Below are 26,256 nucleotides of genomic sequence, written 5' to 3' on the forward strand. Positions count from 1 at the left end.
GTGGAAGAATCCTTTCAGAATTCAGCGTGCTCAACCCATTCAAGGCCTTATACACCTCAATCAGATCACCTCGCAGGCCTAGTCTCCAGCCGCTGCAATTTGCAGAACTTAAGCCTTTCTTCGTAAAAGCAACCCATTGTTCCATTTACTAATCTTTACTAATTTACTAATCCATTCCATTAAGTAAATTCCATTTACTAATCTTTCTCTGTACTAGTTCCACAAGACTGCAGCAATAATTCAGACACAGCATGGGTTCGTTAAGGGAATGTCTTGTCTGACAAATTTGATTGGATATTATGATGTGGTTACAAAGGAACTGGTGCAAAAAATAATTCTGATATCATATACTTGGATTTCAGGAAAGCTTTTGACACTGTTCCGCATCGAAGACTACTGTACAAATTGGAGCAGAATGGTATTAAGAGTAAGTTGCTACAATGGATAAAAAGATGATTGAGTGGGAGAAGACAGAGGGTGGTAATCAATGGGCGCTGCTCTTCGTGGATTAATGTTATTAGTGGAGGCCCACAGGGTTTAGTGTTGGATTCATTGTTGTTTTGTTTATTTATCAATAATATTGATGAAGGTATATCAGGCTTAGTGTCGAAGTTTGCATCCTTCTTAAAATGAGGCCTCCAGATCTGTATACGGTACTCAAGGTGTGGCCTGACCATTGCCTTATATAAGGCAATGGTCAGGCCACCTCCTTATTCATACTAGAAAAATTCCTGTATATCCTGACAAGATACCATGAGGTACTCTTGCAGACCATCTGTACTGCTCAGAAAATTTCATATCTGACTGCACAATTACTCCCAGGTGTTTTTCAGGTAAATTTGTGCTTTATATCTTTATTTTTTAGTCTCTGGATAGTATTTTACAATTTTCGCTTATTAGAATCAAAATTCAATTGGCAAATGTGATCACTATAACTGGCGCGTACTGTATGTGTAAAAATCTGGCATTCATTCTAAGGTCCAGAAATGGGAGGGGGGGGGGGAGAAATCATATGTTATGGCTGTCTGGATTAAAAGAAATGATATATAGTTTTGAATCTAAATAAATAAAATAAATTAGAATATATAGACACATTTCTTGTAAAATGTTTTTTCACACAATATACAACTGCACTCAACTGTGAAAACAAAATAATTGTTATTACTATTTTTTACCATTCAAAACTCCAGGACCCTGTGCCTGTTACGAATCTAACACAGGATTATATCACCATATTTCTTTGCACTTCTTTTAGAAATACATGAATGAATGCAAGAATACATGTGAAATACTACATATGTTTGGAAATTTAATTTTAGGAAGGACAAAGATCTATTGAAATTAGGGGGAGAAAGAGAAGAGCAACACACAGATTAGTTTAGGGTACAAAAGCATATTCATACAAAGACTGGGTTCCATAAATCATAGTTTCTGGAGATTTCAACTTACAGAATATCTGCATGGTGACCTAATTGGAGTGTTTAAATCTTTAAAAGAGTTAAATAAACTAAATGTTAATGGCTTAAATTTAAATTGAAAAATGATAAGAATAAGTAAAGTAATACCTCAATTTCCATCTAGATACTATTACTTTACTTATTCTTACCTCCTTTTTCCTTATGTCAGCATAAGCTTTCTCTTGGACATGTATAAATTTAAATAAAAACACAATTCAAGTGAAAATTATGGTTGGCACTCAGATTCTGTAATATTTGTTTCAGAGTTATCTGTAGGGCTAGCTGTTATCTTGCCTGGTTGCTGTTAAATTTATATTTAGATTGCCTTAATCTTTATTATTTGGACCTAGTTAAAGAGGCAGATAGTATAGAAAAACTTGCTAAGTATTGATGGGATATATTGAATGATGTTAGCCCTCTAAAAAGTGCCATTCAATGTATCCAATTATCAATAATGAGCCACACAATCATATTTTATTTTATATTTTTATTTTATTGCTAATTACATGTTCATTTCTAGGGTATAACAAAGTAAACCAGCATAGGCTATCTTAGTCTTTCTAGGTTCTTTTGGTCTAATGGCCCACCTAATACTTTTATGCAAAAGTTTTAACACACTCTGAATACCTATATGGTACCGATTACACTCTTACAGCAGTCATTATACATGATGATTCAAAAAGGACTTTACAACTTTGTAAGTGTATAGAAATTTATTCAGGAAACTTATATAATTTATCGAACTGTCATACAGTAGCAAAAAACATGAAGTTTTACTGATGTATTGCAGTAGTACCGAATTCCATCACTGCGAGCACCAGCGGCTTGCATTTCAAAAATGGCTACTTTCACAGGAGCAAAGCATGTTCGGTGTGTGTTTTGAAGAAAAGAAATCTGCAACAACAGTGCAATAGAATTTCACACCAAATATGGAAAGGAGCCTCCCAGTAGACCTACAATGTACTTATGGCAAAAGAATTTTGTTGAGACAGGTTGTTCCGTTCACCCTGACAAATCTCCAGGATGTCCACGTGTTTCTGATGCTGTTGTGGAAAAGGTGAAGGAGAGGTTTGTTTGGAGTCCTGTGAAATCAACATGACCTGCATCCCATGAGACTGGCATTCCACAACCAACCATTTGGCGAGTGTTACGAAGACATTTACACTTGCAGCCATACCAGTTTACCATGGTGCAACAAATTACTCACTCAGATAAGGCTGCCCGTCAGGAATTCTGTGCAGACATGTTACATCAGATAGAGGAAGACGAGACATTACTGGAAAACATAATCTTTAGTGATGAGTCAACATTTCAGGTTAGCGGTAGGGTTAACACCCACAACTGCAGGATTTGGGTCGGCGAAAATCTGCATGCACATCTGGAATATGTTCATTACAGCCCAAAGGTGAATGCCTTTTGCGCCCTCAGCAAAGTAAAAGTTTACGGACCCTTCTTTTTCCATGAGACAACCATCAATGGTATCGTGTATCTGGATATGCTGGAAAATTTTCTCATTCCATATTTGATAAAGATGACCATGAAGGATGCTTTCACTTTAAGCAAAACGGGCACCTCGTCACTGCCTGAAGGAGGTAAGGGAATTCCTCAATAACCGTTTCCCAGGTCGGTGGATTGGTTGAGCAGAGCTGTTGGCATGGCCACCTCATTCCCCATATTTGACACTTCTAGACTTTTTTCTATGGGATTTCATTAAAGATCGAGTGTTTGTTCCATCTTTACTTGATGAGCTCAAAACTAAAATCACCGCCGCAGTTCAACTGGATATGTTACGTCGCATTTGGGAGGAAATTGAGTTCAGATGGGATGTCTGCCGTATCACCAATGGCAGTCACATCGAACGAAAATGACTGTTCTAGGTAAAACTTGATATTTTTTGCTACAATATGACAGCTCAATAAATTATGTGTCCTGAATAAATTTCTATACACTTATAAAGTTGTAAAGTCCTGGGTTACTACTATTTAGAGTAGAATGCACACAATGACCATAAATAAATACAGTAAACCCCCGCTATTCACGGGGAGGTTACGTTCCTGAGAAATGCCGCGAATACCGAAAACACAAATACTGAGTTATGGCTCTCATAGTAATAAAGGGGTTCCGTTCCAAAGTATGAAATATATAAGAAAAACTAGTCTAAAATTTTGTCTATGTATGTATTATATGTACCTTCATAATATGACTATGTACATAGTGAAATGCAAGCATAAGGCATCGAAATGAAAATAAGAAACTATTTAATATTAAATGTAATATTTATTAGAAATTTCAAACAAATCTTTTAATCGAGCGCCTTTGCTATAACTAAAAAACTTAGTCCGCCAGTGCTATCACCAGTTTCGCTAAAGTGTTGATAAAGGTGTTTTGCCTTTTCACGAATGATGAGTGAACTTTATAGGGAATTTTAATACGGGTTCCGTCTTGTATCCACAGATTTAAAGCCTCTTCCATTTTTTCTAATTTAACATCACGAGTTACACAGCAAATTTTTGAAACAATTAGCGCGTTTTCATGGACACTACGGTAGATTTTTTCTTCCGATTTTTGATTGATCGCACCGTTAACTCATTGATTTTATAATGTTTTGCCACTGAAGAGAAACTTTCACCATTAGAAATTTTGTCTAATAACTCAATTTTATTCGCTAATGTCATCACCTTCTTTGATCTTTTCACATTTCCCTTGTTATTCGGAGCCATATTTTTGTACGGGTTAAAAAGAATTTGTCCACAATAAAGTCACTTTCTTCTGTTAAGCTCGAAAAAGTCTGTTTTACATTGCAAAATGGTAGATTTATCACTTTTGTAAGCATATCAATTTATAAATTGATAAATTTATTCAATTTATAAGCATATAAATTAAAAGCAAACAACGAAACCTTCTATGGCAAGCGCATAGCACATACTGAACAAGGATTAGCGAGAAACATCCACGCTCGCGATTTTGTCACCCCTCTCCCCCCCACCGAGCGCTCTTTTGACCGTGAAAGATGATTTTAGCCACGCCCATGTTTTTTATGGCAGAAAATGTTCACGGCACTTTAAAATCCACATTTTTTAAGGTTTCATTTTATATTAAATCAGCGACCACGAATAGTGGGGGTTTACTGTATATATATATATATATATATATAAAATATAAATGTAAGCCATTATGATTTCAAAGTGAATAGAGGTAGTGGGTAGTACCATTAAGCATAGGTCGAGATCATGGATTAGCAGTCATAAAATGATACAATTCGATCCTGCAAAAATAAAGGTTAAAAAACATAATGTCAAAAATAATATATTAAAAGTACATGACGCTGCAATTTCGATGATTTTAATGTCGTTCTCAAGGGCCAGCCATCAAAACCAAGGAAAAGGCAGCAAGAAGTAAGGCCTCTGTTTCTAACATGAAATATACGTAGAATGTGGTGGGCATAAAGAAACCAAATTTTTGAATATGCATAGAAGCTGGGTTAATTGTAGCGTGTAGAGTACGTAATGCTAATGTATATTTCATGGCTGACCCAACACAGGTGGAGGAAGTGTTAAGAAACATAAGTAGCAAAAATTACTATTCGGAAAGTAAACGATAACCTTAAAGGCTGAAATATCGAGTTGGAACAGGCAGTCAGGAACCGTACTTACTGTATATGCTTGCCGAAGTCATGGAGATGGCCATCAAGTGTAGGCCGGTGTTCTGCAGAGGAGAAAAAGAAACCCATGTGCTCGTGTCAAAGACTATATAGTATGTAGAAGCAACCTCAGGGGTTGGAATGCAGTATGATGTAGGGGGTTGACGGAGGAATTAAACACAATGAAGCAGCAAGTCCCAGGATAGGGGAGAAGGAAGTATATATACAGCAAAAAGCAAAGACTATTATGCATAAAGCAAAACCATTTAATTTCTGTCCAGATGTAGTGCCCATTCATTCCTCAAACCAGTGCATGCCTTTAACATGTGCTAGTTGCAGCTGATACAGCATACGAATAACGTGATATGTATGAAAAGAGAGAAATAATATTCCTATTGATTCCTATAGAGAAATAATATTCCTATTGATAGAGATTCCTATTGATCTTATTTTAATGAAATTAAGGAAACTGGCAAATCTCCTTCTAACACAGAGTGAAATATAAAATTTCAGGAAAATTCATTCACTTGAGTTGAGATATTATAGGCAGATAGAAATTACTCTTTCTAAAAGGGCCAAACATAAATTTCATGAAAATCCATACACCACAAGCCAGGTTATTGCATATAGATAGAAGGATGCATAGACATGAAAACAATAGGCATACTAGTATATATGCTACTGCTCCTAACCAGAACAGAAATGAAGCACATATGTTACCCTCACCAAAATCACATGTTCTCCTCATTCCAAATAAGAGTACAAGGAGCAGCTTTGTTTGTTATTTGGAGCATCAGCAACTAAGGCCATATTGCTCCGGGATATGCGAGTCATTCCCTGACCTTTCTGCATCCTCTGTATTTGGTAGTCATGGGCTCAAACCGCGGTCTAATCAAGAAGCATGACAAGGAGCAGCCATAGAAAACTTAGATGTAGTGACATATTTGTTCAATTATATATTTAGGTTGGATATCAAGTGGCATCCACTAATGCCAACACTTGTGTAAATGAATCCCCCAACATATTTACCTCCCCCCAATCCACCACTTCACAGAGCCATAATAAAATTATGACATTAAACAAATAGTTAATTTTAAAGCTTCACAGGGGCAGCTCACAACAGGAAGGGAACAAGAAAAAAAATGAAGCAGCCATTACCCCAACTTGGTCCTTGAGGTTGTCACAGACATTCTCTCAGATATGCCAGACAAGCTGTACTTGCTACCTGGGAGTCTAAAACGCTGATGGAACTGATATTCGGGTGACACTCAAGTCAAGTGGACCCAATTTTAGCGAAGTCCGGACGGTCTGTGACAGCCAAATCCTCTGCTTGCACCTTCACGACGGTGGGACTGTTAGTAATCCTGGGTATAACCTCCATGCACAAGTACATGGTGGGTGACCACCCGGGTGTGAACCAACGTAAGCAGGGGTCGAGGTGTGGCGCCCACACCACATGGAGGAATGCTGCCCCTCTATGTTACCAGGCAGTACTAGGTGATAGATGACTCACATCAACCGGTGAAATACCACCACTTTGCTTATTGGAGGCTTGAAGTGGTGGAACCCATGTTTAGTCTCTAGAGCTAAGTTCCGGTCAACCCTTCCCTATCTCTTCCATCATGCAGTATGATTGATGACTTTTGAGGTTATGATGAACGTCGTGGCGGGATCCACTATTCCTTACATTTTGAGGGTACAGTTCTAAAACTGTTTTCGCAGGCCGGCCGCTAGTTAGTACACCGGACCGGACCTATTGGTAACTCTCTAGGAGGCTTCCGGATCAGCTAGTGTATAATCTTGCTACCTCTACTCTGCCAGATAGTGACTGGAGGGAGTCCGAGTAGTGTGTATGTGGGGAGCATTGCCGAGGCCACGTTATGTCAAGGATATGGGTATATTCTTACCATGTCTACGCCATATCCAAAAATTTCATTACTTCATACACCATGTCCCACCCACTTTTTCTTACTATTGAATACACCATGAATTGTCAAACTTAATAGAGCAAGCTTATCTGCGAAAAGATCTAAACCTCCCTAACACTTCCTAATTCATTTCAGAATTGGCCTCAATTCTAATCTCAACGATGTCCATTCCACTTGCAGTCTGCCAAACCTCATGTACTTTTTCTGACAGAATCTCAGTTATCGGTTGATTCAACTACTGCTCATCTCAGATGCCCAAATTATTCACTGTATGATTCCTTTCGCCTCAAAGGTGGTACTTGTGCATATGTCCGTTCTGATATTCCCTGTCAGAGACTTGGCAATTTGGAATCTCCTCTCTTTGATCTTCTCTGGCTTAAAATCTCTCTACCTCATTGTGTCAAATTCATCTGTTGTCTCTACCATTCTCCCAACTCCACTAATCACTTGGAGCTCTTTGACTTCCTCTCTTTGCAACTTGACTTTCTCCAGTCCAACTTTCCTAACAGTGAGATAATTTTCCTTGGTGATTTTAATGTTCACAACTCCAGCTGGCTTCCGTTTTCTAGTCACGCCGACCCAGCAGGTTGAGATGCTGAGGCTTTTGCAATTACTAATGACCTAGCATAGATTGTTCATTTACCTACGAGAATACTGGACAATCCTAATTATACAGCCAATACGCTTGATCTTTTTCTCACAAACAACCCTTCTAAGTACATGGTCGAAGTGAGAGGTCCTTTAGGCACTTCAGATCACAACTTGGTGATTGTCTCTTCTCCAATGGAACCTTTATCTCATGGCTATTCCCAACCTCGTATTGTTTGGCATTACAAGAATGCAAAATGGGATGACCTGCGAGACTTCTTTTCTTCTTTTCCTTGGTCGGATTACTGTTTCAAAACTTCTGATGTCAATGTTTGCTCAGATCGTGTCAGTGAAATTATTCTTGTAGAAATGGAATCCTTTATCCCACACTCCACTTTAAAATCTCGTCCTTTATCTAAACCTTGGTTTTCCAATAAATGTGCTAAGGTTGTTCAAGAGAAGAATGTTGCATATCGTAATTGGCTTGTTTCTAATTCTTCAGTTTCATTTTCTGCCTACACCAAAGCCCGCAACAATTGTAAAGCAGTTATTAATCAGTCCAAACTAGAGTTTGAACAGGCTAAGAGTAGAAAACTTGCTTCTTGCCCTAATGGTAGCCGAGCATTCTGGTCTCTTGCCAAAGCTATTGGCCGCAACTTTTGCCCATCTCTGCTCCCACCTCTGTCCAATCCAGATGGTTCTGTTGTCACTTCAGCCAAGGATAAATCTGACCTTCTAGCATCCCATTTTTCTTCCAGCTCATGTATTAATGATCTTGGTAAAACACCTCCCACCATTCCCAACACGCTCCATTCAATGCCTCCTGCGGTCTTCCATCAAAAGGATATCAGAAGGATTTTGATGAATCTTGATGCTAAGAAAGCTCCAGGTCCTGATGGTATTTCTCCACTTGTTCTCAAAACCTGTGCTCCTGAACTTACTCCTATTCTTTGCCGCCTTTTTTCACTTTCTTATTCCAAAGGTGTTTTTCCTTCTGCTTGGAAATTTGCTCATATCCAGCCAGTTCCTAAAAAGGGTGACAAATCCCTCCCATCCAATTATTGTCCCATTGCAATTACTTCTACTCTTTCTAAAGTAATGGAGAAATCAATTAACCGCCAACTCTTAAACTACCTTGAAACCTTCCGTCTGATCAACGATCGCCAGTATGGATTCCGTCAGTGTCGATCCACTGGTGATATTCTGGCTTATGTTACCCATTTATGGACTAATTCAATGGAAAGGTTCGGTGAAACACAAGTAGTTGCTCTTGACATCTCAAAGGCTTTTGATCGTGTTTGGCATAAAGGTCTTCTAAACAAGCTTCCATCTTATGGTTTCCCAACTGTTTTTAGTAATTGGTTATCCAGTTTTCTCTCTGATCGCTCACTGAGGGTGATGGTAGATGGCTCTCTGTCTTCTAACTTCTCCACTAATGCCGGTGTCCCCCAAGGTTCAGTTCTTTCCCCCACTCTTTTCCTCTTGTATATCAATGACCTTCTTCCATTGACTGGAAATCCTATCCATAGTTTTGCCGATGATAGCACATTGCATTCAACTTTCCATTTTGAGAAACCTTGTCCTTCTCAATCAGCTTCAACTTCTCGAAAATCTGCTACTAATTCCTTAAATGCCGATCTTCAGGTAATTCTCCAGTGGGGCGAAGACAACTTAGTTGATTTCAACCCTTCTACAACTCAACCCTTCTAAAAGGATTCTTCTGCTCCTATGCTATCTTTAGTGACACCCCGATTTCTATGCAAAATGATATATCTCTTTTGGGGATTACTATGACTTCTAATCTCTCTTGGCACATGCACATTACAAATATTGCTTCCTCTGCATCTAAAAAACTTGGTTTTCTCTTTCGCTCTCGGCGTTACTTTTCTTCCAAACAGCTGTTCACTCTGTACAAATCGCAAATCCGCCCTGCCATGGAATATTGTTCCCACATCTGGGGTGGTGCCCCCAAAACCTCTCTCAGGCTTCTTGATTCCATTCAGAAGAGGGCAGTTAGGTTAATTAATGACTCCTCTCTAACAGTCTCTCCACTCGCTGTGTCATAGATGTACTGTTTCTGCTGCATGCCTCTTCTACAGATACTTCCATGGGCACTGTTCTTCTGAATTGGTTGCTATAATTCCCGCTCCTCTTTCAAAACAGTCCGAACACATGCCGCCACCAGCCAACATCCATTTACTGTCCAACTTCAAACCCACACAACCAACTTTTCATCTTCCTCATTTATTCATTCAACTGCCGTTTTCTGGAACAACCTTCCTTCATACGTATTTCCTGAAAATTACAATCTACAGAAGTTCAAGTCCAATGTCAACAAATATTTTCTTTTGTCTTCTCAACCTCCAACCCAAGCACGGTACTAATTACTATAGGTTCTAATACCTCTCGTGGTTGGGGTTCACATATAAAAAAAAAAACAAAAAAATTCCAAATTAGGGTATAAATGCAGCCCTAAGGAAAAATTTGATATCATACCACAATTTTTGTTCAATTATTCAATTGGGTTGAATGTCAGTGTTATTTATTGATGGTTAAACTCATTGCATGGCTAAGGACGAATGAACTGAACATTTTATGATACTGGTGATTTTAATATTTTGACTTTACTTTCTTTAAAAACATTAATCATATGGCCAGAATGATTTCGGATATGAATCATTAAAAAAAAACTGATCTGATGGTTACTGTGTACATTTGTAGAAATTAAGGAAACCAATATAAGAATCACTGCATACAAATGGATTTTTTTATTTTTATAATGCTTAAGATTAATTTAATGCTTATGATTCCTGGTAAAAATTTATATTCGTCTCCAATGAAAGAATGCCACATGGGTTACAACATCAATTTTCAAATTTGAAGGGATTAAAAACAAAGAAATTATCAGTAAATCATACCATATGAATAATGCAGCCCAATTTATTTTGAAAATAGCGTAAGTATATATTTGCTACATCACAAAAAATATCAGTCCGATGGCAATTCCCTGACATTTTGAAAATAGTGATGAGCCAGTGTACTCATAGACAAGTTACCGAAAATATGCAGCGTTAGGAATTATTCAAATATTTTTTCACCTAGCTCACTATGGAATTCAATAGGGTGCTAATTAAAAAAAAAAAAAAAAAAAACATTTTAAGTTATTCTGATATTAATATTACCTCCATTAATATAGTCTAAAACTTGAGTGTGCTAAGAATAAATCAAGGATTAGTAATATGACCTACTAGAATTTTAAGCATAGGCTTAGAGACCTAGTGCATAACACCTAGTATATATCTGAACTGTTTCTAGCTAACGTGGTGAATGCATACTAAATAGAACTTTTATGAAACTTTGGAATACAATAAACACATGCAACTTACTTGCACCTGACATGATACTTAGTATTATAATAAGAATAAACTTTTTATAATTATAAAAAAAAATGCTTACTATTGAATAACTTACCACAGTCATATTGAATGAGCCTAAGTTCAGGAAATTGGGTTCTCATTCTGTTTGTAATGGGATGTAACAAGGCACACTGTGAAGATAACTCATTATGTAGGATCTCAATTTGCCTTCTTTCTTGATTAAGCTTGGAAGGAGGGGGATGCGACATATGCATTTGTATTGGGGATGTTGCAACATCAGGAACCACAAACACAAATCTGTCATCAAAAAAAAAAAAAAAATCTTATCATAAAGATGACTTAATTTTGGTATTGCTTTAGTAAAAACAGTGCATATAATTATCTGTCACTATTATTAACATCAGAGAAATGACAAGTTTATGTTTCATCTTTTGATTCATATGAGAAGTCTGTCTTTTTTTTTAAAGATTTCAGAAGTGAAAAGTTCAGAATTTTTGAGGGAGTCTGGGTGCGAGATTAGCCTGTGCGGTCATTGCTCCTTAAAGCTCTTCAAACAGAGAAGTTTTTCCTGATTTATTTTCTGCTTTATTAGTTTAAATTGTCATATTAACTTATTTTCTAGAGTAGCTTTATATTCCTAGTTACGATACTTAGTTTAAAGTTTAACTTAGACAGAGATTTTGTAGATATTACTTAGTATCGGTAAAGGTATCAAATCCATGTGTCACAAACCAATTTTTTTTTTAACCAAATTTAGTCGATTTATTAACCAACTGTTATATCAAATTATCTTCTATAAGCAGATTATAGACCTAGTCAGGATCCTTAGTTTATTCTAAATTGAGATAGCTAGATTTGGAAGCTAATCAATACTTACGAGTCCGTAGAAATACCGTTCGTGAATTCCCGCCATTTTTACACGATAGCATAAGCTTAGTGTAGTATACTGCATAATATAATATTGTCAATTAATCAGTAAATCTATTAATCTTGATAAACTTTATTGTCAATTAAATTGTACTTTTAACTATATATATATATAACGACTTAATCGTAACAAATAATTAATACATAACTATAGTGGTACATGTGATACGGAAGTTGTATAAAGGGAACTCGTAGAAAACACTAGATACCGAAAAAAATATATATATAACATAACTGTTTTGGGATATAACTTAAGGATTTAATTTTTGTTTTGAATTTTATTGAATTAAATCGGAATCATGACTCTGACCAGAGCAGCAAAGCAAAAGGCTCAAGCTAATGGGAGTGCTGTGGTTCAGGGGAGAACTGAGGGGGGCAGTTGCCCTCTGAATCACAGTCTATTAAAATGCACTGTTTGCTTGATGTTTGCGGAGCAGTCGGGTACGGGACATGATATTGCCAAAGGGGATGTCTTTGTGTGTGCACGATGTAAGGAGTGCAAGGAAATCAGGCGACAACTCAGCGTTGTTATGGGCCTTTATGAGAGCTTGAAGGACAGGATGGATGCCCTCGAAGGAAATAAATTGAGGGGCCCATCAAGCTCTCAGCTGCCCACATCAACGCCAGAGCTTGCACTTGGTCATCAGGCAACACAGAAGCAGCCCCCTAGGCAGAATGCGCTGGTCCCACAGGAACTAGTAGTTGTTGGTGACTCTATTGTCAGAGAAATGGGGAACATACTTTGTAAAAAGGATAGGTGGAATAGGTCCAGGGTATGTCTGCCAGGGGCAAAGGTTGATGACGTTGTAGAGCGGATATCATCTTTTAAGGGCACAAAAGGTGATATAGTTGTACACGTTGGCACTAATGATATTAAGAGTAGGAGACCGGCGGAATTACTTAGCAAGTACAGGTCACTGTTGAAAAAAAGCCGTGAATTAGGGTTGAACTTGAAAGTGTCTGCAATTCTGCCCAGACACGATAGGAGGGAGTATATGATGAGAGCCTTGTCGATCAATTCGGCCCTGGAGGGATTGTGCAAGGCTCAAGGGGTAGAATTTTTTTCAGCCTGGACTGTACTTGTTAACAGGAGAGATTGCTTTTACAGGGATGGGATACACTTAAATAGAAAGGGTGCAAGAATTTTTGCTGATGCTGTCGAGGCAGTGTTAGGTGGGTCGGAAAACTGCTAGTTGGGGGGGATACAAGGACTAATAGATTAACAGTAGCCAGTGGCAGAGGTGGAAGTGATTCTTGCACTGCTTCTATTGAAATGAGCAGAAGTCTGAAAAACAAGATGCAGGATATTTCAGAGACTGCTGGTAGTCATTGCGGTACAAGTAAACACATGGGTTGTGTTAGGGTAGCTAAGAATAGAAACAGGTGCATGTATACCTGCGTGTACACCAATGCTAGGAGTTTGGTAAATAAATTTGATGAATTTGAGGTATTGCTCAAAACATCAAAGGCAGATATTGTTGGGATATCAGAGACGTGGTGTCACACAGATATAAGTAATGCGGAACTGGAATTTGGGGAATACAATGTGTATAGAAAGGATAGACAGGACAGGAGGGGAGGAGGGGTTATGCTATTAATTAAGAAACACATAAAGTCCAAGGAAGTGAAGCCAGTCGACATCGATGGACAGGGCAGTGTCGAGTCAGTTTGGTGTGACATAAGCATAGGGAAATCAAAATTGAGAGTAGGAGTGTGCTATAGGCCTAATGACTCTGATGAGTATAATAAGATATTGTACAGGGAAATAGAGTGGGCCAGTAAATCAGAGAGTCTTATAATGGGGGACTTTAATTTCCCAGATATTGACTGGAATTTGTGGGTTGGTCACTCGCACACTAGCAAGGCTTTTGTGGATTTATTGGATGATTGTTTTCTACATCAGCATGTTCGTGAGGCAACAAGAGGGAGCAATACTCTTGATCTGATTATCAGTAGTGATTCTTCATGCATTAAGAACCTGCAGATAAATTAACCACTAGGTGGCAGTGATCACAGTGTGTTGAAGTGGGATTTACTCAAGGCGGTAACCACCATCAGAGGTAAAGGGAAGGGTTTTTGTTTTCGTAAAGGCGACTATGATGGTATGAGACAGTATTTAAATTCTATACAGTGGGACCGACTGATGATGTTACCAACAGCAAACTCAAAATGGGAAGCATTCAAGGAACTAATCTTGGAGGCTACCAGGCTTTACATACCAACTAAAAAATATTGTTCAAGGTTTAGGCCTAAATGGTTGTCAGATGAACTAATGAGACATGTGGCAGAGAAGAAAAATGCATGGGATACATACAAATTAATGGGTGACATGGAAGCCTATGATAGATATAAGTTGGTCTGTAACCAAGTCACAAAGGAGATTAGGCAGGCAAAGGCAGACTATGAAAAATCCTTGGCAAAGGATGCAAAGAAAAACAGAAAAGAGTTCTTTACCTACTTGAACTCGAAAGGAAAGGGATGAATCAGATTGGTCCACTGGATATTGATGGTTCAACAGTTGAGGATCCTGCTCAGGTGGCTAACAATCTAAACGAGTATTTTGCATCTACATTCACGCATGAGGAGTTATTCAGGAAGGAGAATGATGTAGGTAAAGTAAACATTGGCAGTGAGCTGGATGATTTTGTAATAACTGAGAGGAAAGTGGAGGAGAGATTGTTGAGGATAAACATAAAAAAGGCACCTGGGGTGGATGGGATCTATCCAGTTATATTAAAGGAGGCAGCAAAGGAAGTATGCAAACCCCTAGCCATAATCATGAGAGCTTCTTTGGACTCAGGGGAGGTACCCATAGACTGGAGATGTGCAAATGTAACCCCAATTCACAAAGGAGGATCAAAGGCTGACACAAGTAATTATAGACCTGTTAGTTTAACTTCTGTTCCAGGTAAATTAATGGAGGTACTGGTTAAAGAAGCACTGCAGGATCATCTAGACAAGAATTCAGTTATAGCTCAGACGCAGCATGGTTTTGTTAAGGGCAGGTCTTGCCTGACCAATTTGATTGGATACTATGATGTAGTCACAAAAGAACTGGATGCAGGGAATAACTTTGATATTATATATTTGGATCTTAGAAAGGCTTTTGATACTGTTGCACATGGAAGACTGCTGCACAAATTGGAGCAGTGTGGCATTGGAGGCAAATTGCTGCTATGGATAAGGGGATGGTTGAGTGGCAGAAGACAGAGAGTGGTAATCAATGGACACTGCTCAACGTGGACTAATGTTATTGGTGGAGTTCCTCAAGGTTCAGTGTTGGGTCCGTTGTTGTTTTCGGTGTTTATGAATGATATTGATGATGGGATATCAAGTTTAATGTCCAAGTTTGCAGATGATACAAAGGTTGGCAGGGTCGTTAAGGACAATACTGACGCTATGCTGCTGAAACAGGATCTGGAAAGGTTGAACAGATGGGCTGAGAGGTGGCAAATGAGGTTTAACATCGACAAATGTAAAGTGCTGCATATGGGAAACAGTAACCCCAGAGCAACGTATCAACTCTGCGGTACTACACTGACAGTGGTGGAGAATGAAAAGGACCTGGGGGTAATTGTGCAGGCAGATATGAAGTTCTCTGAGCAGTGCAGACGAGCTGCAAGAGTAGCTCATGGTGTCTTGTCAATGATATACAGGAATTTTTCTAGCAGGGATAAGGAGGTGATTATTCTCTTGTATAAGGCAATGGTAAGGCCACATCTTGAGTACTGTATACAGGTCTGGAGGCCTCATTTCAAGAAGGATGTAGAGCTGCTGGAACGGGTACAGAGAAGGGCAACAAGATTAGTAAATGGAACAAAGGGTTGCTCTTAGGAAGAAAGGCTTAAGTTTTGCAAATTACAGAGTTTGGAGACTAGGCACCGGCGAGGTGATCTGATAGAGGTGTATAAGGCTTTGAATGGTTTGAGCATGCTCAATGCCAATGGGATTCTTCATCTTTCTCAGAATAATCACCTCAGAGGGCATAAATTCAAATTGAGGAAGGACGGATGTCGGATAGATGTGCGGAAATTTGCATTTGGCCAGCGGGTGGTTGGTTGGTGGAACCGACTTCCATCACTTGTTGTTGAAGTTGATAGCCTAAACAAATTTAAAGCTCAACTGGACAGGTATTTCAAACGAACGGAGGGGTGAAATGAGAGTGGGGTTTTTTTTTTTTTTTTTTTTTTGGCTGATGCTGAATAAGCTTGCTTTCTTGCATCATATGCCTCTACTAATGCTAATGCTAATGCTAACAAAACTATGAAAAATTCCAGTCAAGAGGAAGAGGACATTAATATACAAGAGGAAACGAGTAGGAAAAAGAACTGAAAAAGAATTTACTTATTCGGCATTAGTGAAATTAGAAGAAAGGGAGCAATCTACCATCACCGGCAGTAGCAGTCAGACATACCAGTCGACAATCCATAATATAGAAGGCTTGTTAAGAAGTTATTTATGCCAAACAATCAAAAGCCTTTGAAACGTCAAGAGCAACTGCTTGAGCTTCAGTAAACTTTTCCAGTGAATTTGTCCATATATGGGTAACATGCACTAAAATATAACTAGTCGAGCAGGGAGTTTAGGAGTAGGGATTTAATGGATTTCTCCAATACTTGTTTAGGGTAGAGGTAAGTGCAATGGGATGATAACTGGATACTCGCTGGATATAAGAATATTTTTGAGCAGAAGGAAAAGCATCAGTGGAACAAGAAAGTGTAAAAAGGAGATGCAGAACAGGAGCACAGGCTTTGAAAACATGTGGCAAAATACCATCATCACCTGGACCTTTCTTGGCATCAAGATTGCTCAAAATTCTTCCGACATCCTATTCACAGAACACCACAGGTGGTATAGAGGGCGCCTCCATAGCCAGGTGGGCAGTGCATAGCACACGCTTCTCGATTAGACCAGGGTTCGAGCCCATGACCACCAAATATGGAGGATGCGGAAAGGTTAAGGAATGACCACCGCATATCCCCGGAGCAATATGGCCTTAGTTGCTAATGCTCCTAAAAACCAAATAACAACAACAGCGGTATTGAGTGGAGTGTACTGGGTACGATAAGAGGCAGTTTACAAATTACATTTTGTTGATACAAACTGTAATTTGTAAACCGCCTCTTACCATACCCAGTACACTCCACTCAATACTAGATCTGTACAGAGTAGATTCACAAGGTTTTAACAGAAGTGGGAGAAAAGATGGACAAAAAGTTGTGGCCAGTAGCACTGACCAGAGACTGGTATGATTGACTATCATATGAACAAGAAGCAAGGCTCTCTTAGCCAGTTAGAAACCTAGTATGGATAGTTAATAACTGCTTTACAATCGTTGTGAGCTTTGGTGTAGGACAAAAAATGAACTTGGAGATTTGGATGCAAGCCAATTGTGATAAACAGCACTCTTATCCTGAACAGCCTTAGCACTTCTATTGGAAAACCAAGGTTTAAAGAAAGGACGAGATTTTAAGTGGGGAATAAAGGATTTCATTCCTACAAGAATAATTTCATTCACATGATCTGAACAGACGTTGACAACAGATTTAAAACAGTAATTCAACAAAGGAAAAGAAGAAAATAAATCATGCAAATCGTCCCACTGCATTCTTGTAATGCTTCATTGAAGAAGAGACCATCACTAAGTTGTGATCTGAGGTTCCTAGAGGACCACTCATTTCAACCATATATTTTGAAGGTTGGTTGTGAGAAAAATATCAAGTGTTTGCTGCATGCTTAGGATTGTCTGATATTCTGGTAGGTAACTGAACAATCTGTGCGGGGTCATTAGTAATTGCAAACAGTTCAGCACCTCAACCCATTGGTTTGTGTGACTGAAAACCAGAAGTAAAAAGTTCTGAACAGATCTTGCAGGCCTACTCTACAGATACTCTATTGACAGATATACAGTGGATTCCGGTTATTTGGGCCAGTGGTTAATTGGGCCAGCCAGTTATTTTGGTAAAATCTTAAAAAAACAGAACACAATCAAGAAAATAGCCAGGATTTTCGCTTAATTGGGACAACATACCGTTTAATCAGGGCAGGAGCACAGCACTGAAAATTACCCTACAATTGTCTCCGACTGTACCACATAGTTTGGTCGGATTTCTGGAGGTCACAACCATAAAACAATAAAAACAATTAGCAGTCACCTGTTTATTGGGCTTTTCTGTTAGTGAAATCTATCATAAACTGATAGTAAACTCGATCTTATTGAATTTGAGATAATACTGACAGCTGGAATTCAGTGGGTTATTATGGTAAAATGTGTTTACACTGCTATGGAATCTCCAATCATATAAAAAAAATAATTTTCAGAATCTTCTCTTCATTCCCATTTTTAAAGCTTCGTAACTAGTTACTCCATTCTCACGTGCACGTATCGTGTTGCTTGCAATTTGTGTGTGCCGTGTTTTTTTGTTATTGATTGCTTATCTTTTTACTGGTTTAAATTTTAACCACCACCCACAAATGTCAGTGAACAAAAATGTCAACTAGTTAGTATGTACATATTACAGTACGTATTAATTATTCTGATTAGCATGTATATTCTTCCGAATTTCACGTATCATTTAATTTTTTAATTGGCAAGGTAATAAAGCATAAATTTGTGCTTAATATATCTTACTTTTATAGCCTGTGGATAATATTCCTCTTATTTTCCCTAAGTAGAATCTCTGTTTAATAGAATTAAAATTCAATTCACAAACGTGATCACAATGACCGGCGCTTACTACACATCGTATAGTGAACGGTACTTTACTATGGTGAGTCATCGTAACGTGATTTGATTATACAGTGAACCAACTGTAAAGCGAGGGTCCATTGTATTTTTAACTATTTACGTGAAACTTTGGATAATTAGGGCAGCCGCTTAATCGGGCCAAAATGCACTAGTCTCGATGTGTCCCAAATAACTCGAATCGACTGTATAATACGTACGTAAGAAGTCCGCGAGAGTAATCATACAAAAGGATGCTACAGGAATAATCACACAAAAAGACGCCAAACACGTATTATTATTAAAAAAAAAGGAAACCAGTCAACTGAATATATCATAATCCTAATGTCCATTCATGAAGGAAGAGAAATTAAGAAAGATTTCACTTGCATTAGGATAATTCTTGTTTAGAAGAAAGACTGCAATTTAACATCATCCCAGACAAAAAAAAGGCAACTTTGAAATGAATAAATGTGGCAGAACGAAAATTACAAACAAAACACTAATTGTTTGCATTAAAAATTTTCTAATAATGAAATACTTTTGCCATCCAAATATTAGTGGGAAAACCATTACATTACAGTTAATAATTGAAAGTAAGTATAAGGTGTTCTGAAATTCTTATAGTTTCATTAAATATTCATATAAGACAACACAAAGAAGTTCAGCAATTTAGCTGATTGTACTGCATTAATTTGATTATAAGAATTTTGACTTGCCTTCTGAAACAAAAATATACATAAGAAATTACCTGTTAATTATATCTTCTAGCTTTTTCAAACAAGATTCAGGTGTAGACACGATTTCTGTCAATGTGTGTGTCTGTAACCAATATGCTTTTGCTTTATTACCCACATATGGTGAATTAAGACAATAAACAAAACCCATTCCTCCCCAGGGTCGTCCTTTCATGCATGGTCTCAAATTTTCAGTTACTGTCACAGCCTCTATAAGATCTTTGCCATAGATAGGACATGCTGCACAACGATGGCTATTAATTTTTCCTAGTAGTTGTAACCTCTCTTTGTGAAGTTGATCTTTCTTTTCTGCTAGTGCTGCCTATAAACATCATATATTATTTCATTTTAAAGGAAAGTTTTCAATGGCATATATAATAATAATCATAAAAAAGTGAACTGATCGTTCAAATCAATCATTCATTTCAAACAGAACTGTCTAAAAATATAATATATATAAATATAAAATTAAATCAAATAGTATAGCACACAATTTGAGAGTAATTATCAATCAAGACAATAAGGCACTAAAATTATGTAATAAAATTTTTGTCGTATGAATTGTTATACTGTTATATTATGCGAGATAAATGATATCCTTAATATGATACGAATACAAGTATGCATAAAATATTATATGGATTTTAAGAAATTAGCTCTACTAATTACTTAAACATAACCCTAATAACTACTTGCAAACTTAAAACTACAAACCTTAAATATTTGTTTTCTAGTTCCAGCAATAGATGGGTTCAGATAATTTCATAATGTTAACAGTAATCACTGATTTACACAGCACACAGCAAATTTAGGATAACTTAATCAGCAGAGGCCCTGTTGTAACAAATATGGCCTCTACATCTGACAAGAGCTCAATTTAACTTTTGGAAAAAAAAAAAAAAAAAAAAAAAGATGTCAGCGTTTTTGCATTTTTCCTGGGGTATACTTGAGCCTGACCTTATATGAATGAATTACAATACTTATTATATATCATTTTTTTAATGAAAAATCTGAAATTTAAAAATGTTTCATAATTCTCTTCAAAAGAGCAAAAAAACATAAATATATAATAATATAAGCATGAAACTATTGTGCCTTCCATTTTAAAATCCCTAACCATGTTAAGCAATAAATTTAAAAATTACACATGTTCACATATTTTTGACGATATATTATGTTAACTCCCATCAGTTTATAAAACCATTAAGCACGTCAAATTTTAAAATTCTGCGAGTGCACAAATTTTGGCTTATATATTATGCATAAAAATATTAAAAATGAAGAAATAGAGACATAATTAATCAAATCACAAAAAAAGTTCATATACATGTGCCTATTCTTGATAGTTATGGACCTATGATTGTTTAAATTTTAAAAATACGGCTTACATCCTACTAAAGTCAGCGGGTAGTTGACTGGTGGAACAGACTTCCATCTTTTGTTGCGGAAGTTGATAGCCTAAATAAATTAAAGGATGAGCTGGACAGGCATTTGGAACGAAGGGAAGGGTGCAATGGGAGCGGTTTTTTTTTTTTTGCTGATGCTGCATAAGCTTGCTTTCTTGCATCGTATGCCTCTACTAATGCTAATGCTAAAATTTTTATTCATCCTAAGTGCACATTTGCTCATTTTATTTATGGTTTTCTTAATTTTATTATTTTTTACTATTTAAAACCCCACGGCCATACTGTAAAATTCAAGCAGCTATACAATCATCTAGAAAATGCACACATTTAATTTGTAAATTGACAATTCAATTTTGCAAGAAAGGGCTGATTACATTGATTTCAGGTCATATTTTGTAACGGGCATGAAATAAAGTTTATATTACAGATTTTGGGTGCTAAACATGGAAACAGTGTTTAAAATGGCATATTGGCTCTTGCTTTTGAGAAAAAAAAAAAAAAAATTAATACAAGGTATTTTTTATTTATGTGGCAGTAGTAGTAATGGAGGCAGGTTATGCAAGAAAGCAAGCATTTGAGCTTATGTAGCGTCAACCAAAAATAAGCCCCAATTTTACATATCCCAGCTAAAAGTTTGTCCAGTTCCTCCTTGAATTTATTTAAGCTATCAACTTCCACAATGTGAGATGAAAGTTAGTTCCAGCAATTAATGACCCACTGGCTAACGACAAATTTCCGCACATCTATTCTATAACTGTCTTTCCTCCATTTGAATTTATGTCCCCCTCAGGTTCATAATCTGAGCAAGCGGAAAAATCTCATCAGAATTCAGCATGCACAACCCGTTCAAGGTCTTATAAACCTCAAATAGATCACTTTGCAGGATCCTAGTCTCCAGCCACTGCAATATGCTGAAATTAAGCCTTTCTTGGTAAGAGAACCTGTTCGTTCGCCTCACCAATCTTCTCAAGTAACTCTACATCCTTCCTAAAACGAGGCCTATAGTAATGTACTCAAGGCTTGGCCTGATCATTGCCTTATACAAAGGGATATTCACCTCTTTTTTCCCTGCTAGCAAAATTTCTGTATATCATTGACAATATTCCATGACCTGCTTTGGCAGCCTGTCTGTACTACTCAGAAAACTTCATATCTGACCGCACAATTACTCCCATGTCTTTTTCTTTGCATTTGTCAATGTTAAACTTCAGTTGCCACTTCTCTGCCCATCTGCCAAAATTTTCTACATCCTGTTGCAGTAGCACACTGCCATTACTGTAATTAACAACCTCACCACCTTTGGTGAGGTTGTTAATTTTTTTGTATTTGTATCATCTGAAACAAACACTGTTGTTTTTGTATCATCTGAAAACTTCGACATTAAAACTGATATACCTTTATCAATATCATTGATAAATATACAAAACAACAGTGGGCCAATACCGAATCCTAGGAGACCTCATTACTTTAGTGCACGAAGAGAAGCATCCATCGATTACCACTCTGTCTTCTCCAATTCAACCACCCTTTTATCCCTTGTAGCAAGTTACCCTTAATACCACACTGCTCCAATTCATACAGTAGTCTTCCATGCACAACATTGTCAAAAACTTTCCTGATATCCAAGTATATGATATCAAAATTATATATTTTTTCATCCAGTTCCTTTGTAGCCACATATTATCCAATCAAATTTGTCAGACAAGACTTTCTCTTAGCTAATATTTTATTACATATGGTGTACTGGGCAATCAGGAGCATCTTTATTTCCAACCACATGTAAAGCCGAAATTCAAATAACCGTCAACATACTTTCATTTTGATGTTTTATTAATTGGTTCCTGTTTTTTTCACTTAGGATTTTTGAGGAACAAAAGGCTGCAAATGTTCATCTTCATTTTAAAGTGTGACAATATTGCATTCGTTTTCATCGACCACAATCGCACTACTAGAAGTACTTTGCTTCTCGTTTTAAAGTTCCTCTTTTCAACCACCAATCCATGGGCACATATTTTAATAATAATATTTCGAAATATCAATAATTATCAAAAAAAATTTATACAAGGAAGTGAGTTTAGTGATAACAGTTCTCTTCCTCCTCTCCTTCAACCCATGTACTCCAGGCTAAATCGCATACGAATGGCATACTAGATCACCACATTGCTACTTTTTTGTAGGTGTCATTGTCTACACATACTTCTCTATGCAAAGCCCAACAAAATAAAATGTTCCATGGTCTATTTGATTATTAGTCTATGCCAATATATTAATAACTGAAAAAAAATTATGTTAAATATTATAATGATACAAGCACCGTTTCCCAAACCTTTTTAGTCACAGAACACTTTTCATCTCACAACAAAAGTGGGGTACACTACAAATATGCAAAATTTATTTATTTTATTTTATTTTTTTAATTATTAATTGCGATTTTTCGCGGAACACTTGTTCACATCTCACGGAACACAGTTTGAGAAACGCTGATTAGAAACGCTGATTTAAAGTGAGTCATCTTCTTGGAAAAAAATTTAAACCATTTTCTGATAGTCAATTCATCAAAGACACATTTTTAGAAATAACAGATTCTCATTTAGAAAATTTTAAGAACAAAAATGAAATTAAAAGTGCTCTTCAAGATCTTTAATTATCTCGAAATGATGTGATGCGACACATTCAAAAAATGAGCAAAAATGTGAGCAAACAATTGAGTGCTCATATTGTTAATTATGTGTCCTTTTCATAACAACTGGATGAATCTACAGACGTTAGTAATACAGTTCAATTGCTCATTTTTATTCGTATAGTTTTTGATGGTATAAATCTGCCACTAAAGAAAAAACTGCTGGGTATGGTTTCGTTAAAAGAACGAACTAGAGATCTTGATATATTTAACGAATTCAAAAATTTTATTGAAAAAATTAAATTGTCACTATTTAAGCTCGTATCAATAACAACAGATGGAGCTAAAGCAATGAAGGGGCATCTTATCGGATTCATTGCATTGTGCCAAAAGAATGAATTCCCAGAGTTTTTGAGTCACTACTGTATCATCCACCAACAAGTGTTAGCCAGCAAAAGATTAAATACTAAAAGTGTTATAGACATAGTTTTCAAAATTATGAATTCCATCAGAGGACAATCTCTTCAAAATGCAACTCGATGAAAATGAACCAGATCTGATATTACACACAAATGTGAGGTGGGCGAGTCGGAGTAAGTTTCTACAGAGATTTCGAAATCTGATGAATGAAATTAAAAAAATTTGTTGATCAAAGGAGAGATGATTATCAGCAGCTACAAGATAGTGGTTGTGTGATCTGGCTTTTTTGCCATATTTTATCATATCAGTAAATTAAATTATCTGAATTTGGAATTACAAGGAAAAAATAAAAATGTGGGTAACACGATTAGTAACATTTCTGCATATAAATATCAATTTTTGGCAATGGCTAAGGATCTCAAATAAAAAAAGATTCGACCATTTTCAAATATGCAAAATCATTTGCAAAAATATCCTGTTTTTGAAATTAATAGTGAGAAATATGTTTCTGAAATTGAGAAAGTTGTGGATGATTTTGAATCCAAATTCAGTGATTCTAAAACAATTGAAGACATTTTTCAATATATTTCTTATCCATTTAATGTTGACTTAGATTGCAGAAAAAAAAATCTCCGAGATTTTTTAGCTTTTTTACACGGAGAAAATATTACTTGAAAATGAAATTAGTATATTGCAAAATGATATCGTCCAAAAAGCCAGATCATCAGAAGAAGACTTTTGGAAATATGTTTGCCGAGAAAAGTACCCAAATAAAAAAAAAAATGCAGTGAACTTTTAAATTGCTGTTTATTTATTCACATATCTATGTGTATCGACCTTTTCGTATTTGAAACAAAGATGAAGAATAGCTGTACTCTTACGGACTTGCATACAGAAGATTCTTTACGGTTGGCCCTGTCTCAGTATATCCCCGATTTTGAAAGCTTGGCAGATGACATGAAGACACAAAATTCACATAAATTAAAATTTTAAATACATGTAAATTTAAAATAGGAATTTTGAATTGTATTCAATTTTAAAATTTATAAACATTTTTAAATGTGATAAGTTTTTTAACCATGGCAATGAAATTCTTGAGATGGTAGATCGTGGCACATTTTGAAGAAAGAAAATAGACTGCATCACAAATGTTGGTCACCCCTGCACTAGATGATCTGGAAGCCTCTTAAAAAGTTATGAATAGGTTCAGTCCAGTGGACTTTCTAGCAGCTATGGAAGAGATGGGGTTTCCTAAGCTTTTCTTTGGAAACTAATATGGGTTTCTCCATTTCCAGCCTCTAATAAGAAAAGTAGCAGTATTGCACTGTTGATGAGATTCATCTACCACCTAGTGTTGCTTGGTAACATGCAGAATAGCATTTCTCTGTGTATGTATGGACACCACACCTCAACCCAAAATGTGTTGGTTCACATTTGGTTAGTAAACTCTGGTATACTAGATATAGCATTTTGTGGGTTATGTCTAGGGTTACTAACAGCCCCGCCTGAAGGTGCAAGCAGATAATTTGTGTGTCACAGAACCACTGGACTTCGATGAAATCTGGTCACTACTTAACCCATAGGTGTCGTCTGAATATCAGTTCCATTAGCATTTTATGTCCAGATAGCAAGCATGTGCCAAGCCTCAAGGCCCATTTAATGAAATCTCTTTAAAAATTTCCTTAAAATGAAAACATTATTGTTATTTTTGTTAGTAAATAGTTAATTGCCAGAATAAGTTACCTCCATTTGTAGTTGAAGCTGAGAACTAGGAGAAATTCAAAGGTCAGCTGGATTTGTAAGTATTGCACTGTTACCAATGCAAGGAGTAAAACATAAAGGCCATTTTATTTTTATTATATACTCATTCATTCTTCTTAAGAGGCGCCTCCATAGCCAGGTGGGCAGGAGCAGCAGTGCGTAGCACACGCTTCTTGATTAGACCGGGGTTCGAGCCCGTGACCACCAAATACGGAGGATGTGGAAAGGTCAGGGAATGACCACCGCATATCCCCGGAGCAATATGGCCTTAGTTGCTAACTCCTAAAAACCAAAAAATAAATAAAATCTTCTTAAGAGAGGGTGAGAGAAAAAAAAAGGGTGGGGAGTTCTTTTTACATACAAACCAAAGCTTTATAATCAAAAGTACTAATGTGAATTTACTGTGTATATATGCATGCATGTGTGCAAATCTTTACACTATATTATATTACTTACTGAAAATTGCACTCTTTCTCCAACACATTTTTAATTTACATATTTTACTCTGGGCTTGTAGATGTTACCTATAAACTTTAGATTCAGGTACCTTCTATTAATAGGAGTTACCTAGGTCTATAGTTAATAGGTAAAATCTACAAGGCTGCTTTGCATTTACAGATATAATCTCCATATACCATGCTCCACTTCAAACTGTCATGTCCATCCATAGT

General features: G+C 36.7%; 1 protein-coding gene across 2 annotated transcripts in view; it reads right to left on the minus strand.

Moving 5' to 3' along the window:
* Window positions 1-26,256, minus strand: part of dom (domino helicase) — an 896,769-nt gene that overhangs the window by 419,622 nt on the left and 450,891 nt on the right. For both annotated transcript variants that reach the window (XM_090388005.1, XM_090388004.1), the window contains 2 exons: window positions 19,393-19,700; window positions 11,085-11,287 (listed from right to left, as the gene is read on the minus strand). In XM_090388005.1, coding sequence (XP_090244131.1) covers window positions 11,085-11,287; window positions 19,393-19,700 — 511 coding nt within the window. The remainder of the gene's footprint in view (window positions 1-11,084; window positions 11,288-19,392; window positions 19,701-26,256) is intronic.

This window comes from Mastigoproctus giganteus, chromosome 13 (genome assembly GCF_048544385.1).
Source record: "Mastigoproctus giganteus isolate SK-2022 chromosome 13, ASM4854438v1, whole genome shotgun sequence".
Taxonomy (NCBI): domain Eukaryota; kingdom Metazoa; phylum Arthropoda; class Arachnida; order Uropygi; family Thelyphonidae; genus Mastigoproctus; species Mastigoproctus giganteus.